Source organism: Eubalaena glacialis, chromosome 4 (genome assembly GCF_028564815.1).
Source record: "Eubalaena glacialis isolate mEubGla1 chromosome 4, mEubGla1.1.hap2.+ XY, whole genome shotgun sequence".
Taxonomy (NCBI): Eukaryota; Metazoa; Chordata; class Mammalia; order Artiodactyla; family Balaenidae; genus Eubalaena; species Eubalaena glacialis.
The window spans coordinates 184510910-184529236 of NC_083719.1; the positions used below are offsets into that span (position 1 = coordinate 184510910).

At 48.1% G+C, this 18327-nt stretch overlaps 1 protein-coding gene and 1 non-coding gene across 2 annotated transcripts in view; both read left to right on the plus strand.

Annotated features, from left to right (window-relative positions):
* Positions 1–269: 269 nt before the first annotated feature.
* Positions 270–18327, plus strand: part of TLE6 (TLE family member 6, subcortical maternal complex member) — a 28062-nt gene continuing 10004 nt past the window's right edge. Inside the window, 6 exon segments of the mRNA XM_061189074.1 lie at positions 270–344; positions 453–599; positions 2112–2177; positions 7470–7682; positions 7744–7887; positions 8654–8728. Coding sequence (XP_061045057.1) covers positions 270–344; positions 453–599; positions 2112–2177; positions 7470–7682; positions 7744–7887; positions 8654–8728 — 720 coding nt within the window.
* LOC133091649 (U6 spliceosomal RNA) lies at positions 4983–5089 on the plus strand. Its single transcript, XR_009700975.1, has one exon. It is a non-coding gene; the product is annotated as a U6 spliceosomal RNA (small nuclear RNA).

Here is an 18327-nt window from a genome sequence, read left to right on the forward strand (position 1 = left end):
CCACATGCCATGGAGCAACTAAGCCCGTGCGCCACAACTACTGAGCCTGCGTGCCACAACTACTGAAGCCCACGCGCCTAGAGCCCGTGCTCCGCAACAAAGAGAAGCCACGGCAATGAGAAGCCCGCGCACCACAACGAAGAGTAGCCCCCGCTCACCGCAACTAGAGAAAGCCCACGTGCAACAATGAAAACCCAACGCAGCCAAAAATCAAATAAATAAATAAATAGGGAAACTGAGGCACTGGGAGGGGGCGCAACTCGCCCACCATGGCAGTGGGACCCCAGACCGGCGCCGGCAGAGGAGTCTGGCGGCGGGACCATCGGGGCTCTCGGACTCCCGGGGTGAAAACGTCGGGAGCCCCTACCTAGGTCCCCGAGGTCCACCGGCCTTCGGAGCTACCTCCACGGGGCAGGAGACGGTGTCAAAACGACCCTACCCGCTGCCCTTAGAGCTCCGCCCCGGCCTGTGACCGCCCCACCCCTCGCCGAGCCCCGCTGGCCTCGGAGAACTGGGGCCGCGCCCAGCGGTGGCGGGAGCTACCACCACTCCGAGGCCAGAAGAGATGGGACGTTCCCGGAATTGGCGGAACCTCTGGGGTGGGAGGGGCGAGCAGCATCCGCCGATCATGGGCGGAAGCACTGGAGTTCCCGCCCACTGCAACGCGATTGGGCTCTAGGACAGAATCCGTGCACCTAGGGCGTGTTTTGAGGCTGAGACCGCCCCATGGGCGTGGCTGTATCTGTCCCCGCCCTTCTGGGGGCGTACCTAACAGATGACGCTTCCTCGGGGGTGTGGTTTCTATTTGTCTCCACCTCTGCGTTGTGGTTTTTGGTTTTTTCCCACCCCCCCACCCCCGCGTGCTCGAGGAAGATTTACTTTTCTACATGTTTATAAGGCTATCAAACGATATGCCCATATTCAGGATTTTCTCTTAATTTTTTTACAAAAATGGGATCGTTTCATACACATTTCTATGCAACTAGCTTTTTAAAAAAAAAAACAAACTAAATAATACAATGATAATCTGCCCAAACCAAAGCATAGGGTCTCTCTGAAGGCTAAGGACTTTTTGTGGCAATCCATTGTCAATAAAAAGATCCTCTCAGTCCCAACACCCTGTCCCCCAGCGCTCTCCCCAAAGAAAAACATTGTCACCAGCGTTTTGTGTAACGTTTCAAAGACTTTCTGTGTGTGCACAAACAAAAATGCGGCTGATTCCTCTAATAAATACTCATTAAGCATCTCCTATGTCCCGGACCGTTCTCTGCACTGGACAATATGGTGGTAAATGACCGCAAAAATCCCTTATCCTTCTTAGATTCCAGTGAGGAGGGACAAGAAATAACCATATTGGGAATTCCCTGGCCGTCCAGTGGTTAGGACTCCATGCTTCCACTGCCAGGGGCCCGGGTTCAATCTTTGGTGGGGGAACTAAGATCGCACAAGCCTCTGGGCAAGGCCAAAAAAATAAAAAAATAAACAATGGATGCAACTAGAGATTATCATACTAAGTGAAGTAAGTCAGAAAGAGAAAGACAAATACCAAATAATATCACTTATATGTGGAATCTACAATATGGCATAAGTGGACCCATCTACAAAACAGAAACAGACTGACAGACATAGAGATCAGACTTGTGGTTACCAAGGGTGTGATTTGGGGGTTGATAGATGCAAACTATTACATTTAGAATGGATAAGCAACAAGGTCCTAATGTATAGCACAGGGAACTATATTCAATATCCTGATAAACCATAATGGAAAAGAATTATAAAAAAAGAATGTACATATATGTGTACGTATTTGTATAACTGAGTCACTCTGCTATACAGCAGAGACTGGCACAATATTGTAAATCAACTATACTTCAATTAAAAATAAAGAAATAACCATATTAACAAATAGCATATATAATAAATACAATATATCCCAGTATGGGGGCACATGTCAAGGGCACAGTACACAGGTAAGGAACAGGGGAGTGTCTGTGAGCACCTATCCCTCTGCTGCCTCTCCCAGGCCCAGCACAGCTGTTTGATTCCCATCACACACAGGGAAGCCTCCGCTCTGCCCTGACCCCCACCTCACCCACACCCCACCTCCCCAGAGAGCCAGCCCCAACCTTTTCCAGGTTCTAGAAGGAATGCTTCTGGTGCTGGAGGACTCACCCAGGGTGACTGAACAGGGGCTGGGGCAAGGCTGGGGATGTGTTTACATGATCTAGAAACTGAAAAGCCAATCCACAGATTAGGAGGAAATAATTGGAAATCATATATCTGATAAGGGAATTGTATCTAGAATGGATTTTTAAACACTCCTAAAACTCAAGAATAAAAAGATACGTTATCCAATAAAAGTGGGCAAAGGAGCTAAAGAGACATTTCTCCAAGAAAGATACACAGGGAGCCAATAAACACATGAAAAGCTGCTCAACACCATGAGCCACGAGGGAAGTGCAAACCCAAACCACGACGAGGTATCACTCACACCCACTAGGGCAGCTGGAATCAAAAAGTCAAATAAGGGACTTCCCTGGTGGCGCAGTGGTTAAGAATCTGCCTGCCTATTCAGGGGACACGGGTTCGAGCCCTGGTCCGGGAAGATCCCACATGCCGCGGAGCAACTAAGCCCGTGCGCCACAGCTACTGAGCCTGAGCTCTAGAACCCATGTTCCGCAGCCACCGCAATGAGAAGCCCGCACACCGCAACGAACAGGAGCCTCTCCTCGCCGCCCGCACGCAGCAATGAAGACCCAACGCAGCCAAAAATAAATAAATAAATTTAAATAAATAATAAATTACTGTTTAAAAAAAAAAAAAAGTCAAATAACAACGAGGCTTGGTGACATGTGGAGAAATCAGAATCCTCATTCACCGCTAGTGGGAATGTAAAATGGTGTAGCTGCTGTGGAAAAAGGTCTGGCAGTTCCTCAAGTGAGTAAACATACAGTTACCACATGACCCAGCAATTCCACTCCTAGGGATCTAGCAAAAGAGTTGAGAACAGCTTCAAACACATACTTGTACACAAATGTTCACAACAGCCAAAAGGTGTTAGCCGCCCAAGTGTCCATCACCAGATGAATGGATAAACATGGGGTCCATCCTTACACTGTAATATTATTCAGCCTTAAAAAGGAAATTCTGACATATGCTACAACATGGATGAACCATGAAAACATTATAAATGAAGTCAATCACAAAAGACCACATATTGTATGATTCTATTTATATGAAATATCCCAAAGAGGGAAATCTAATAAGACAGAAGTAGATTGGTGGTTGCTTAGGGCTGGGGTAGGGGTTGGGGAGATAGGGGGTGACAGGTAAAGGGTACAGGGTTTCTTTTTGAGGTAGTGAAGATATTCTTAAAATGACTGTGACGGGAGTTCTCTGGTGGTGCAGTGGTTAAGAATCCACCCACCAATGCAGGGGACACGGGTTCGATCCCTGGTCCGGAAGATCCCACATGCCACGGAGCAACTAGGCCCATGCGCCACAACTACTGAGCCTGTGCTCTAGAGCCCGCGAGCCACAACTACTGAGCCCGCAAGCCATAACTTCTGAGCCCACGTGCCACAACTACTGAGCCTGCGCACCTAGAGCTCGTGTTCTGCAACGAGAAGCCACCATAATGAGAAGCCCGAGCTCACCACAACTAGAGAAAGCCCATACCCAGCAACGAAGACCCAATGCAGCTAAAAATAAATATAAATAAATTTATTTTAAAAAATTACTGTGATGATGGTTGTCCAACTCTGTGAATACGAAAAGCCATTAAAGTGTACACTTCAAATGGTGAATGGTATCGTACGTGAGTTATATTTCAATGAAGCTTTTTGAAAAGCAATACACACTAAGCTCTTTAAATAAAAACGAGATTTGTGGCTACTGGCTATCGTACTGGTCAGCACATGCCTCCGTGAAAGAAAAACACCAGAAAAATCAGAGCTTGCAGGACACCGAAAACTGCAAGTATTCACTCTGAGAAATCAGACATGGTAGAGGAAAAAAAAACTGTGGACTAAAATTGACAGAAGAATCAAATCTTCTTAGCAAAAGTGAGCTCTGCAAAACCTGGCCAGGGAATCTTGCCATAGAAGGAAACTTCAAAAAGATGCAAAGCTAGCTTAGGTGAGTAAGGTGAACCCAGCCACACAAGTGAGGGCTGACTCAACCCTTCCACCTCACCATGAACTTGAGGGCTGTGTGCTTTCAAGTACTGGCCAGAATTCGGGGGGAAAGCTCATTTCACACCCCGGGGAGCCACTCCCAGGACAATGTGTTATTTTCTATTACAATCGAAAATGTATCCATCAGTTGTCCTCTTGGGCTTTAAGAACACACGTTGGTACATGCAGAGATCTAAAAACTCACAAAAGCAACTGGAAATTTTGATGGCTTTCAAGGGGCTCAACCAAGTGACATGAGGACTGGCGTGGGAGACCTCTTTTTCACAGTATACCATTTGGTACCATACGTTGCCCAGTTTTTCACAAGGAGAATTTGTTACTTAACTACACAAATTGAGACAGGCTGGGACCTGGGACCCTCTGCTGCAGTGCTTGCACCTGGGCAAACATCTCCTGGAGCACCAAAATCTCCGCAACAGAATACAAAGAAACTATAAGGGACTAAAAATAACTGCATCCAAGCACAGTTGTGGCGAATTATGAACAAGATACAAAATGACCAAACACCCAGTTGCTACTTCTGAGGTGCTGGGGGAAAAGCAGGGTACTGAGCATGATACCTGCACACAGAACCACCAAGGGCGTGAGGCCACCTACGCCACCCCTCTGGGGGGACCCATGGACCTGCCCCCCCATCCGATTTAAAGGACCAGCTCCCCCGCCTCAGGGAGCGAGCAAGGGCCCCTGATACTTGTTTTCTCTCCCTCACAACACGAGTCCCAGTAAAGCCCTGCCTGAATTCCTCATCTGGCTTCCTATCAATTTCTATTGATTAAAGAGTCCAAGGTGCTCGCTTCGGCAGCACATATACTAAAATTGGAACGATACAGAGAAGATTAGCATGGCCCCTGCGCAAGGATGACACGCAAATTCGTGAAGCGTTCCATATTTAAAAAAAAAAAAAAAAAAAGAGTCCAAGGAGTCGGGCTTCCCTGGTGTCACAGTGGTTGAGAATCTGCCTGCCAATGCAGCGGACACGGGTTCAAGCCCTGGTCTGGGAAGATCCCACATGCCGCAGAGCAACTAGGCCCGTGAGCCACAACTACTGAGCCTGCGCGTCTGGAGCTTGTGCTCCGCAACAAGAGAGGCCGCGATAGTGAGAGGCCCGCGCACCGCGATGAAGAGTGGCCCCCGCTCGCCACAACTAGAGAAAGCCCTCGCACAGAAACGAAGACCCAACACAGCCAAAAATAAAGAAAGAAAGAAAGAAAGAAAGAAGCTTTCATTTAAAAAAAAAAAAAGAGACCAAGGAGTCAAGCGGGTAACAAAAGTAAAACACTGAGAAAAAAAATACCACATACAAAGGAGATGTCAGGAACTAATTACATCTTAACATGTATACTGGTTCTCTACCAAGGGCAATTTTGCTCCCCGGGGGGACCTTGGCAGTGTCTGGAGACAGTTTTGAACGTCAGGACTGATTGGGGAGGGGCTGTCACTGGCATCTGGTGAGTGGAGGCCAGGGATGCTGTTCAACATCCTACAGCGCACAGGACGGCCCCCCCAAAAGAACTATCTGGTACTGAATGTCAACAGTGCTAAATGTGAGAAACCCTGGGGTATAAAAACTAAATCCCAAAAATAATGTTGAAGGAAGAGGGGGGGGGAAAAAAAAAGCAGGCGATGACTATGCACAGCAGTATTCCGTTATGGCAGGTTTTAAAAACACACACACACAAAAACAACCAACCAATCAAACAAACAAACAAAAAACCTACATACACAGACTAGAAAGTGATATGTCAAATTACACATGGCTACCTCTGGGGAGGGAGGGGGACAAATATCTGTACTGTTTTACCAGTGTGTGCAGCAAATACGGCTAAATGTTAAAATCTGTATATTACTTCTGTACATTTCTTTGAATTATTTAACTAAAAAGCAAATATGGAAATGGTGTTTCGTTGAGATTACGGAATTACTTTGGATCTGGAAGAAAATCATTTCTCTGTGAAAACTCACCACCAATAATAATAACGATATCATGGTAGCTAATGAATGTCTACTCCACATCACGCATCACTCACTGTAAACAAGGTTTCTCCATATCTGCACTATTAAATAATTTTAGTTGTAAGTGCGGCCCCATTCAGTGCAGGGTGTTGAGAAGCATCCCTGGCTTCCACCCACTAGATGCCAGTAGCACCCCACCTCCACCCCCCCAGGTGGTACAAAAATGTCTCCAGATATTGTCAAGTGTCCCTGGGGGTAAAACTGTCCCAGGGTTGAAAAATCACTGCTCTAGACCGTTCATTTGATACTAGAGTCTTTTCTCCCAAGTCCAAGGTCGTAAGTGCTGTCATTCTGCTGCCTGCCTTTCAGGGGTCTAAGACTTTGAGGATGACGACCACAATGATGAGCTGACACTAACAATAATTAACACTTTTTTTTTTTTTTTTTTTTTGGCCAAACCGCTTAGCATGCGGGATCTTAGTTCCCCGACAGGTATTGAACCCGGACCCTCGTCGGTGAAAGCTCAGAGTCCTAACCACTGGACCGCCAGAGAATTCCAATAATAATCCACACTTTACATCCCACACATCACTTGCTAAATGCACGTACTGTTATGTACGTTCGATTTACAGGCTGGAAACAGGCTCTGAGGCTTAGCAACTTGCCTACTACCACCGGAGAGCTGATTAAGGCTTGGGGCCACGACTGGCGCCCAAGACTGGCGCCCAGCTGAGCAGAAGGTCTGACGGGACACGAGTGAGATAGTAAAAATCAGCTGAGAAAGTACCGGCCCTGTCATTCATCATGCTGGCAGGGCGGATGAAGCCAGCTGCAAAATTAGCAGGAAATGTATCCTCCAAGAACACGCTACAGCTGTAAAGTGTCAAAACAACTCCCTTTTGAGCCATTCCCGTCTACCTCGCTGAATACTCTGTCCATTAAAAGCACAGCTTCTGACCGAAGTCCTATCAGAAGGAAGACAACGTCCCTCTCCTGCCTGTCAGGCCGGATTCTCTTGGATACCAAGAATCCGTCTCCATCTCCACCCAGGTGCAGGGCTCAGATAAGGGATTTCCGGACATACAATCCACAGGCATCTTATCTTTGCGGTTCCCAAGGAAACAGGGCCTGGGTCCACGTCGCCGTCCAGACCCAACGCTGACCCCTCTGCATGGAGCTCAGTTTTGCTCTGAGCCAATGGAAACCAGGCTGCACTTACATCTCACCTACACCCACCCTTCCCCAAAATCCTACAGTGAGTCCGATCCGGGTCCTAAGGCCCAGGGGGTCAGAAGATCCCGCGCCAACCAAAACCCCCAGGGCTCAGCCCCGTCCCACCGGCCTCCACCCGGGTGGGACCCGGGAATTCACGCTTTTAATGACCCCGCCCCCTACTCTTGGAACTGTGCCCCGCCCTCTGACCCATTCCCACCGCCGCCCGCCACTCCTCCAGCCTCGGCCGACGAGCAGACGCGGGGCCAGGACCTGCGGTGGACACAGGAAAAACCTCCCTCGGGAGAAGCAGGCTGGCACGTGAGGGAAACCGCAACCCCGGCGACTACTCCCCGACCGCCGCTTCCGCTTCCGGCTCCAGGACTGTTGGGAGCGGAAAAGGGGGCAAGCCCTCGGCTTGGGACTGGTGGAGCCCCGAGGAGGGGCGGGCCAACAGCATCCCCCAATCGCCGAGCAGAGAAAGGCGATTTCCCCCGCCCCCCCGCGGGACGCGATTGGGCCCAAGGTCCAGCCTCTCCCCTCTAGGTCATTCCTGAAACCGAAATTAAGTTGTGGGCGCGGTTAAGGAAGGATCCGCCCACGTGGGCGTGGTTATCGCCTAACGAGGCCCAGGGATGCTGCTGGGGGTGGGGCCTCCCGCTAATCCCTGAGCGCCCAGTTTACTCTGATAAGCAATGGCCGCTCGCATAAGCAATAAATGCTTATTTCTCCGAACATGTTCCTCATGCTAACACACCCGTATAAAAAGACATTCCCATTGTTGGAATGTTTCTCCCCTGAAAGTCTTTTATTTCTTGGGGAAATGGGGTCATATTTTATTCATTTCTCTACGTGTTGCTTTTGTTACTAATATATGCCTTGTGATATCCTATAGTGGCCACTGGATGGCGACGTAGCTCATGTTTTCACTTTTGTACCTATGTATGTATTTGTATTGGGTGTACCCGGGAAACATGCATGGAGACGTCTCAAAAAAAATGCTCTTTAAGCATCTCTGTATTCCAGCCTCTATTGTCTGCACGGGGGAAGACAGCAGTAAACGAACACAAAAATCCTTGCCCTCATCCTTCTTAGATTCCAGTGGGGAGGGACAAAAATTTAGCATATAAAGAGCATATATAATAAATACAATGTATCCCAATGTGGACAGGGGAGAGGCTGTGAGCAACTGCTGCTTCTGCTGCCTCCCCAGGGCCCTGCACAGCTGTTTGATTCCAATCACACACAGAGAAGCCTCTGCCCTGCCCTAACCGCCCCCTCTCCCCTTTTAGGGACCCATCCCCAGCCTTTTTCCAGGTTCTAGGCAGGATGCTTCTGGTACAGGGAGGGCTGCCAGGGTGACTGAGGTGAGGCTGGGGCAGGCCTGGGGGCTCTGCGAGCAGTTCCTGGCTGTGAACTGTCATCTCAGGCACTTGGAGAAGCTCAGATGTGCAGTGGATGGTGTCCAGGATGGGCTGCAGCTGGCTTATTTGCATTAAATTAACAGGCTCAATTTTGGGAGAATTAAAAATTCTTATAGGTCTCCTTTTTTAAGGGCATGTCTGTCGATTCAGAAACGATAACTTCATCATAATATAGTGTACACAAGTCAGTTCAGAGTGAATCATGGAACTGAATGTAAGAGATAAAACTCTAAAACATCTGGAAGAAACAGAGGAGAAAAATCTTGGGACTTTGCTGGTGGTGCAGTGGTTGGGACTCTGCGCTCCCAGTGCAGGGGGCCCAGGTTCCATCCCTGGTCAGGGAACTAGATCCCACATGCATGCCACAACTAAGAGTTCACATGCCACAACTAAGGAGCCCATGTGCCGCAACTAATACCCAGCACAACCAAATAAATAAATAAATATTAAAAAAAAAAAATCTTTGTGACCTTGGGTTAGGCAGACTTCTCAGCTAGGATACAAAATGTGGCAAATACACACAATGAAAAGATCAAGTAGGTCATTAAAATTTTAAACATTTGCTCATTGAAAGGCACTATTAAGAAAGCAAGCAGGCAAGCCACAACAAGAAGACATTTGTGCAACAGACACTGACCAAGTAATTGTATCCACAATACACAAAGCTTTCAGTGGAGAAAAATAGTGACCACAAGAGGGCGCCCTTTCACTAGCAAAACCTCCTAGTTGGCTGTTTCGGAACAGCCACTGAAGTATTGCAGGATAAAGGGGATGTTACCGAACCAAACTGGGTCTGCTCACCTGCGGGCAGTAAAGCCAGTTTACTGACCTGGGTTGTGGTGAAGGAAAGGGCAGTGTTGATCGCAGGCGCCAAGCCAGGAGTCCAGGCAGCTAGTGCTCAAAAGACCCAGACTCACTCCCCAATAGTTAGGGAAAGGGTTTTAAAGACGGGGTGAGGGAGGGGGTGGTGTGTGTGCGTGATCAGCTGGTGGACGTTCTTCTGATTGGTTGGTGGTGAGGTAATCAGGCGTCAACATCATCAATCTTCTGGTTCCAATTGGTCTGGGGTCTACGTGCTTGTGGGCATCGTGCAGTTTACTTCTTCCACCTAGTGGGGGTCTCAGTATCTGTAAAACAGCTCAAAGGACATGGCTCAGAATATTATCTGCAGCCCTTGAGGACGAACTAAAGGTCCTTGACTTTGTTTAATGGCTAAATCATTATTATGCTTGACTGTTTTCCTTTCTTTCTACATTTTCTCACTTCTCTGATTGAATTTATTCTTTGGAACTCGAGGAAGGCCTAGGAGGCTAAAGGTTTTTTTACAGACAAGACGAAGGTGGAGGACATGGTGGGCGGGTTTGTCCTGCAAAGTCCCCATAGGGTCCTGCTTGGTTACAGAGGCACAGAATGCAATTTACATCCAGAGTTAAGGGGGGAAATATGAATAATTTACATATACGTATGTATATATACACAGAGAGAAAATGAAAAAGCAAAAGGGACAAGATATTAACATTGGGGAAAGTGGATGAATGGTATATTCAGTTCTTGGTCTGATCTTGCAACTTTTCGGTAAGCTTGAAATTATATCAAAATAAAAGTTATCCCCAAGTAATGTCCTAGTTTGTACTAGAAAGCATATAGATAGCCAACCAGTGATAAAAGAACATGAGTAATCGATTTTAATTGTCCGCGACCATTTGCTTTCATTAGTTTTCCTGTATCCCTGGTTTTATTGCTGTGTTTTCCAAGAATATAACTGGTAAGATCATCCCTTTAAGGAATTTTATAATAGCTTATTTGTGGTTGAAAACAGTGGGTCCCAAACGAAGCTGCTTCCCTCAGTCACGTGGAAGCTTTTTCTTTTTGGTTTTTCATGCCGAATTTTATTCTCACATGTATTTCCTTAAATAATAAACTAGACACACAGATTGGGACAGTAACAGGAGAAATTCTCCATCATCACGTGGAATCATCATGTCCAGCACTGCAAATCCAGGGAGAGCACAGGTTCTCACACTGGGATGGCCAGACTAACTGCATCAGCCACCCACTCCCCCCACCCCCAGCCTGGCTAGGAATGCAAATTCTCAAGCTCCCCCTGCCCACCAGTAGGGATTCTTATTTACACACAAGTTTAAGAACCGTTGACTCAAAAATATGAAGGTAAATAACCTAAGAAAAGTAACAAACAGCAGACTCCAAGGAACCCCACCGAGGACACAGCAGGGGATGCTCATTTGTCATTTGAGATCTTTGGGTTCCATTTGCTTCATTTTATTTTGTGTTTATATTTTTAAAATTGAAATCTAGTTGCTTTACAATATATTAGCGTCAGGTGTACAGCATTGTGATTCAGTATTATTACAGATTACACTCTATTAAAAGTTATTACCAAAGTATGGATTTATTTCATGTTTAGAAGCAACGTGTCAGTGTACTTCTTTGGTGGAATGTTATTTTAAAGTATCCCAGATGCTAGATAATAGAAAGATGGATAAACAGAGGAACTGAAGGGTCAGGGCTCCACCCACCACAACGACCCAGATCCATTTGACTCTGTGATTCTGGCGTTCCATCTCAGAGGATGGGCAGAAATGAGCCTCTAAATCAGGACTGGAGCTGGACAGCCTAGAGGCTGATGAGAGCAAGCTGGCATCTGGCTACCAGGAGATCCCTTCTGAGAAGGAAGAAGTTCCTACCACCATGAATCCCCTAATGTGAAAGTTTTCCCACTGGGAGGATGTGGAGCAACTGGGCCCTCAGGCACTGATGGTGGGAAAGGAAGATGGGGCAGCTACCTTGGAACAGCCTGGCAGCTTCTGAAAAGGTTAAGCAGGCACCTGATCAGACCATACCTACCTCGAAGGCATCCACCTGAGAGAGATGAAGGCAAATTCCAATGCACAGACCTGTACACGGATATTCATAACAGCTTTACTCATGATCACCCCAAACTGGAAACAAACCAAATGTCCATCAGCAAGTGATAGAATAGTACTAGGCCATAAAAAGCAAGTACTGATACATGCAAAAACATAGATGAACCTCAAGAAGATATGCTCAGTGAAAGAAGCCAGACACAAAAGATTACAATCTTATGACTCCGTTTACATGACGTTTCTAAAAAAGGAGAGACAGAAAGCTATGGATGGGAGGGAAGGAGGGATCCACTCAAAACGGACAAAAGGGACATTTCTGAGGTAATGGAAATCTGCTCAAATTGGATTGTGGTGATGGTTGTACAATTGGACAAATTTACTAAAAATCATGGAACCCTGTGCTTAAACACAGGTGAACTCACATTTTGTACGTGTCAATGAGGCTGTAATAAAAAGTTTCCCCAGAAGAGGGCGCCAGAGACCACAAATTCAACTCAGAACATGCCTTGGGGATGAGGTCTACGGCCACCTTCCCCTCTTTCCACCTCATAAAGGGAGTGAGCTGGACCCCCAGGAAGGTGTTCTGCAGCCTCTCCACACCGTGGGGGGTCTCGCTGGGCTAAAGCCACCACCTTCCTTTAGATGATGTCATTGGAGTGAACAACTGGCCAACTGGGGGTTTGCCCATAAGCCCTCAGCAGCCTAAAATGCCTGGTTTAACCAACCCTAGTCCCGCTGAGCCCTAAATGTACACCAGGGGGCTGGATGGGCAAGTCAGTTAAGCACGTGACAGGGAGGGGTGATGTTGGGACATCACCTGGGTCACATCCCTTCACCAAGTCCCAGCGGAGGGGTCTTTACAGGGCAAAGTATGAATTGGGATGAACTGACAATATCGGATGTAACAAGGGGGCCAGGGCTTGGCCATCAAAAGACAACCTCAGGGGACTTCCCTGGTGGTCCAGTGGTTAAGACTCTGCGCTCCCAGTGCAGGGGGCCCGGGTTCGATCCCTGGTCAGGGAACTAGATCCCTCATGCCGCAACTAAGACCCAGCGCAGCCAAATTAAAAAAAGAAAGAAAGAAAAGAAAAAAAGACAACCTCAGTACCACCACCCTGCCCAGCCCCGGTGGGGAAGAGTCAGAGGATGCAGAGCTTCCTGGGGGGGGGGCCATCTTGGACCCCCACCTGAGACCCAGCCATCTGGGGGAAATAAGCCCCCAAAAAATGCACTTGGATGAACACAAGAGTCATCCACCCAGCCACCCTTTCAGCCACGCATGGACAGGACAGACAAGAAAGAATTAAATAGGGACTTCCCTGGTGGTCCAGTGGTTAAGAATCCGCCTTCCAATGCAGGGGCCGCGGGTTCGATCCCTGGTCAGGGAACTAAGATCCCACATGCTGTGAGGCAACTAAGCCCGTGCGCCGCAACTACTGAGCCTGCGCACCACAACTAAAGAGAAGCCTGTGTGCCGCGACAAAGAGCCTGCGAACCGCAACAAAAGATCCCAAGTGCCACAACTAAGACCTGACGCAGCCAAAAATAAAATAAATTAAAAAATAAGAATTAAATAAAACCAAAAAAATCACGGGGTGGTGAGTAGGATTAGGGGAGCAAGAGAGAGAAAGTGATGGACCCTCACTGAGAAGAGATTTTAAACTGAGTTCTGGATGGCAGAAGACGATCCCTGTAAAAAAGGAAACAAGAAAGGCTGAAACATGGATAAATGTTCACCAGTGACCCAGCATTGAACCAGTGAAGCCACCTCCAGATTCCTGACCACTAGAACCCGTGTGAGGTGATGTTTCTTATTTCAAGGCACTAAGCTAGGTGGCACTTTGTTATGCAGCAGTAGCTAACTAATACGTCTGGATTTCTTCAGAAGTTCCAGGTCCCAGAGACCAAAAATCCACTTCTGGGATGGACACACCTTCCTCTAAGCTTAGGTCCATGGGATGGCCCAACCTATCGCTACATGGACAGTTCAAATGTGGGGCTTCCAGCAATCCCACTCCTGGGCATATATCCTGAGAAAACCATAATTAGAAAAGACACATGCACCCCAACGTTCATTGCAGCACTATTTACAATAGCCAAAACATGGAAGTAACCTAAACGTCCATCAACAGAGGAATGGATAAAGAAGTTGTGGTACATATATTCAATGAAATATTACTCAGCCATAAAAAAGAATGAAATAATGCCATTTGCAGCAAAATGGGTGGACCAAGAGATTGTCATACTAAGTGAAGTAAGTCAGACAAAGACAAATATCATATGATATCACTCATATTTGGAATCTAATTTTAAAAAATGATACAAATGAACTTATTTACAAAACAGAAACAGACTTATGGATATCGGAAACAACTTATGGTACCAAAGGGGAAACGTGGTGAGGGTGAGGGATAAATCAGGAGTTTGCGAATAACATATACACACTACTATATATAAGATAGATAACCAACAAGGACCTACTGCATAGCACAGGGAACTCTACTCAATATTCTGTGATAACCTATATAAGAATCTGAAAAAATGAATATATGTATATGTATAACTGAATCACTTTGCTGTACACCTGAAACTAACACAGCATTGTAAATCAACTCTACTCCAATAAAAAAAAAATTTTTGTTTTTGGCTGCACCACGTGGCTTCTGGAATCTTAGTTCCCCAACCAGGGATGGAATCCAAGCCCTCAGCAGTGAGAGCATGGACCCCTAACCACTGGACTTCCAGGGCAGTCCCAACTATACTCCAATAAAATTTTTTAAAAAAATGAACCATTTCAGCAAGTCCTGAAATAAAGGAAAACTAATTTCATTTCGCAAAAAAAAAAAAAGTGGGAGCTTAATTTAGATCTGGGCATTAGGGCGTAAGGGTTATGCATGTACATCATGGGTTCAAATCCCAGCTTAGCCACTTAGTAACGGCACGACCCAGGGCAGGTCAGTTAACCTCTCTGAGCTTCATTTTCCTCCTCTGTAAAAGGGGGATGTCAGGATTCATGGAGGATAGAGTGGGTTGCTATAGTTACTTAATTTTTCTTTTGAGCCTTGTAGAGCATAGAATTGTATCCCCTAAAAACATACATTTAAATCCTAACCCGCGTTAGCTGGGAATGGGACCTTGTTTGGAAATAGGGTCTTTGCAGATGTAATTAGTTAAGATGAGGTCATACTGGAGTGAGGTGGCCCCAAATCCAGCGACTGGTGTCCTTATAAAAGGGACATTTGGATACAGACATACACACACACAGAGACACCAAGTGAAGACAGAGGCAGAGCTTAGGGTGATGCTTCTACAAACCAAGGACGCCGAGGATGGTCAGCCACGCCAGAAGCTGGAAGAGGCAGGAAGGATCCTCCCCTGGAGACTTCAGAGGGAGCAGGGCCCTGCCTGCCAAAGCCTTGATTTTGGACTTCCCGTCTCCAGAACATGAGAGAAGAAATTTCTGTTGTTTTAAGCCACCCAGTTTGTGGTTATTTGTGACAGCGGCGCCAGGAAAGGAATACAAACCTCTTTCCACCAGGTGGCAGAAAGCAAACCTCAATCAATTCTGAGTAATTTGATAAATTCACTTTTCCTGGGGCCAGGCTAAGTTCAAGGGGATTCATGTGGTGGCTGAGTGGGGACAGCTGGGGGCATTGGGCCCTTGAGCAGCTCCCAGCCGGGCCAGTGTCTCTGGAGGGTCTGGGTCCTGCTGCTTCTTGGTCATTCATCTGTTGCCTGGACACGAGGGCCGTTTACCTACAGGCTTCTGCAGCTTCCCCCTCAATCCTGTTGGCTATGGTCTCTGGCCCACGAGGCCCACTGGGAGGTTCTGGGGATGGGGGAGAGAAGGTGGGGGGTTGAAACCTGTCACTACCTCCCAGCTGTCACCTCCCTGAGGTCACTCCACAGGCCCCTCTCCACCCTGGGCTCTCTTTTGAGCCCTCTGCCTGGTCTACACCCAACCCAGGTGACCCTGTGGCCTCTGGGCATCCAGGTCTGAGGTCTCTGGGGGTGAGCCCAGGGAATTCCAAAGCTTTGGAAATGCAAACTGTTTTTCTCTCAAACTTTCATCCAGACCTTGGATTTCCAAAGTAAACCACAGCAACTTGAGAGCCAAGAAGGAAATCTTTGCTTCCTTCTCTCCTAGCTGCTGTGTCATCCATCCCCTTCCTGAGGGCTCAAGGAGGCTGCTTCTCTGCCCGCCAGGCTGGAGCAAGCGGGGGACAGTAAAAGGGAGAAGCAGGGGTGAGCCCACACCAGCCAAAGGGCCAACTATCACCCCAGCCCCAGGTGCGGGGGGCTTTCCACGAGTGAGGATGAAATGGCTGCTATAAAACGGCTCCGATTTCTACAAGGACCTAGGAATTTCTCCTTTTTAAGAACCTCAGATCTATGAAACTAATACAACATTGTAAATCAATTATACTCCAATATAAAATAAAAATTAAAAGAAAAAAAAGAGACCCTCGGATCTGCACTGACCAGAACTTTCTAAGATGGTGGGAATGTTCTAGAGCTGCAGTGCGGACAGTCAGGTGTGGCTACTAAGCAATTGACATTCATTTGGTCAGTGGCCCCCAGGAACTGAGTTTTAAATTTAATTGTAATTCATTTTAATTTAAATAACCACAGGTACCCAGTGGATACAGTAGAAGACAAGATAGCCTCGGATAAACTGGTGTGTCCAGCTGACTGTCTACAACCAGGGAGAGGGGGGAGCACACAGGAGGAGGCAATTAGCAGTCTGGACCATAAATAAAATACACTTCCATTAAGGGCCAGTGGAGGGATTGTGGGCGAAAACCTTTATTTGCGGCTGGTACATGGCAGCCCTCACTTTGTCCTCCATAGACAAGCCACAAAACCCAATTTGTGTGTTTACATCATAACCTCTGGGGGCTACACATCCAAAGATCTGAACCCTCAGTCACCCGTTTCCTTCCATTCTCCCCCCATGACAAAGCATAGACTTGGGTGGGGGGAAAGAGAGAGTGCTCTGGTTTGTGTGGATCCCGAGCCAGCATACCCACCCAGGTGCCTGTGACCAGGTGCAAGCAAGTGGGAGAATCCCATCGGCGAATTTTGAACACAGCAGGGTATAGGGCCATGGAGATTACAAAATTAGCTCCAATAGAAACCAGATTTGGAGAAAAATAAGGGGGTGGAGGCCTCCCTGAGGTGGTAACCTCTGAGCCAGAGCCGAAGGTGAGGGATTCATCCAGTGGCAGTCAGGGGACAGACTCTCCCTGGCCCAGGAAGGAACAGCCAGTGCAAATGTTCTGGGGTGGGTACAAAGTTGACCTCTCACCCCCAGACTCTGGACTGACCACTTCCCATCTCAAGCAGGCATTTCACACCAAAACAGGACTCCTGAATCCCTCCACATACACCTCACCACTTGTCTCTGAGGTCACCCCAAGCCTAGAGTAGGCACTACGCTTCCCTCCTTGGCCTTGAACCTGGAAAAACTGTACCAGCCTCAAGGCCTTTGCAGTTCCGGCTTTTTGTTCTCAGATTTCTCAGAGTCTCGGTCCCTGGGCTTGAAGGGCAGCTGGGAAAATTCGCTGATAAGACGCACAGCCCCGGGCTTGGCTCCTAGGAAGCTGGATAAAAAGGAGCCATTGAGTTTTCCCCAAGAAAGGGGACTGGAGCTTCGTTTGCATTGCACGTTATTTAAAATTGAGGAAAAGGTTCTTAGTCCAGATCTAAGGATTGGAGTGAGAGTGCAGAAGACTCCCCCCATCCCCACCCCCAGCCATGAGCCACTCCTGGGCAAGACGAAAAATTGACAGGGCTTCTCACCAAACAAGGCAAATACACACCGCCCAGTCCCTCCTCAAGTTGCACCCTCTGACTCCAAGCCCCTTGCGCTTCTAAATATCCTCATCCCTGCCTGGATCCCAACCTGCCTGCGACTCTGCACGCTGCCCTTCCCCGCAGCGGGACCGCAAGGGTTAAGCGGCGGCACCCCGCTCGCTGATTGACAGCCCGGCCAGAGGCTGGGGAGAGCCGACCAATCACCGACGGCGATCGCGGCACACGTGGGCAAGCGGCCTCGCGATTGGTCGGCACCGCCAGCGGCCGCCCGCGGAGCCAGAGCCCACGTGCAGCTGCTGCTAGTTCACTGACCAGCTTCGCGTTGCAGGTGGCGGCGGGGCGGGGCCGGGGCGGGGCGGGGCGGGGCCCGATGGGTCAATTGGCCCCCGGGGATGGGGGGACGTGCTTCCTGTCGGCCTGAACTTGGCTGACCCCGCGGCTTCCTCCTCGTTCCTCCTGGGCCACCATCCTAAGGGAGGTGGGTAGGCCTGCCAGTCTCCTGGAGGACCCCATGGTCCCTGGGCTGGGGAGGAGCCTAGAGGGGAGCTGAGGGGCAGAAGCGAAGTAAAGAAGGGGCTTGGTGCCACAGGAATGATTGGGGGTAGAGAGACGTCTCTTTCCTCCTGTCTGAGAAATTTCTCCTAATTCTCCTGGTCAACTCTTACTCATCCTTCAAAACCCCTTTCCAAATGATGTTCTCCTGTGCTTTAGGAAATTGTCTCAAAACTAAGGTTGAGCTTTGATATCTTTCTCTGGGGTACCTCCAGCCCTGACTGCTCCTGTCAGGGAGTATGTTTGGCACCGCACGGTGCCCCCCACCTCATAGGGTGAGGCCCCAGG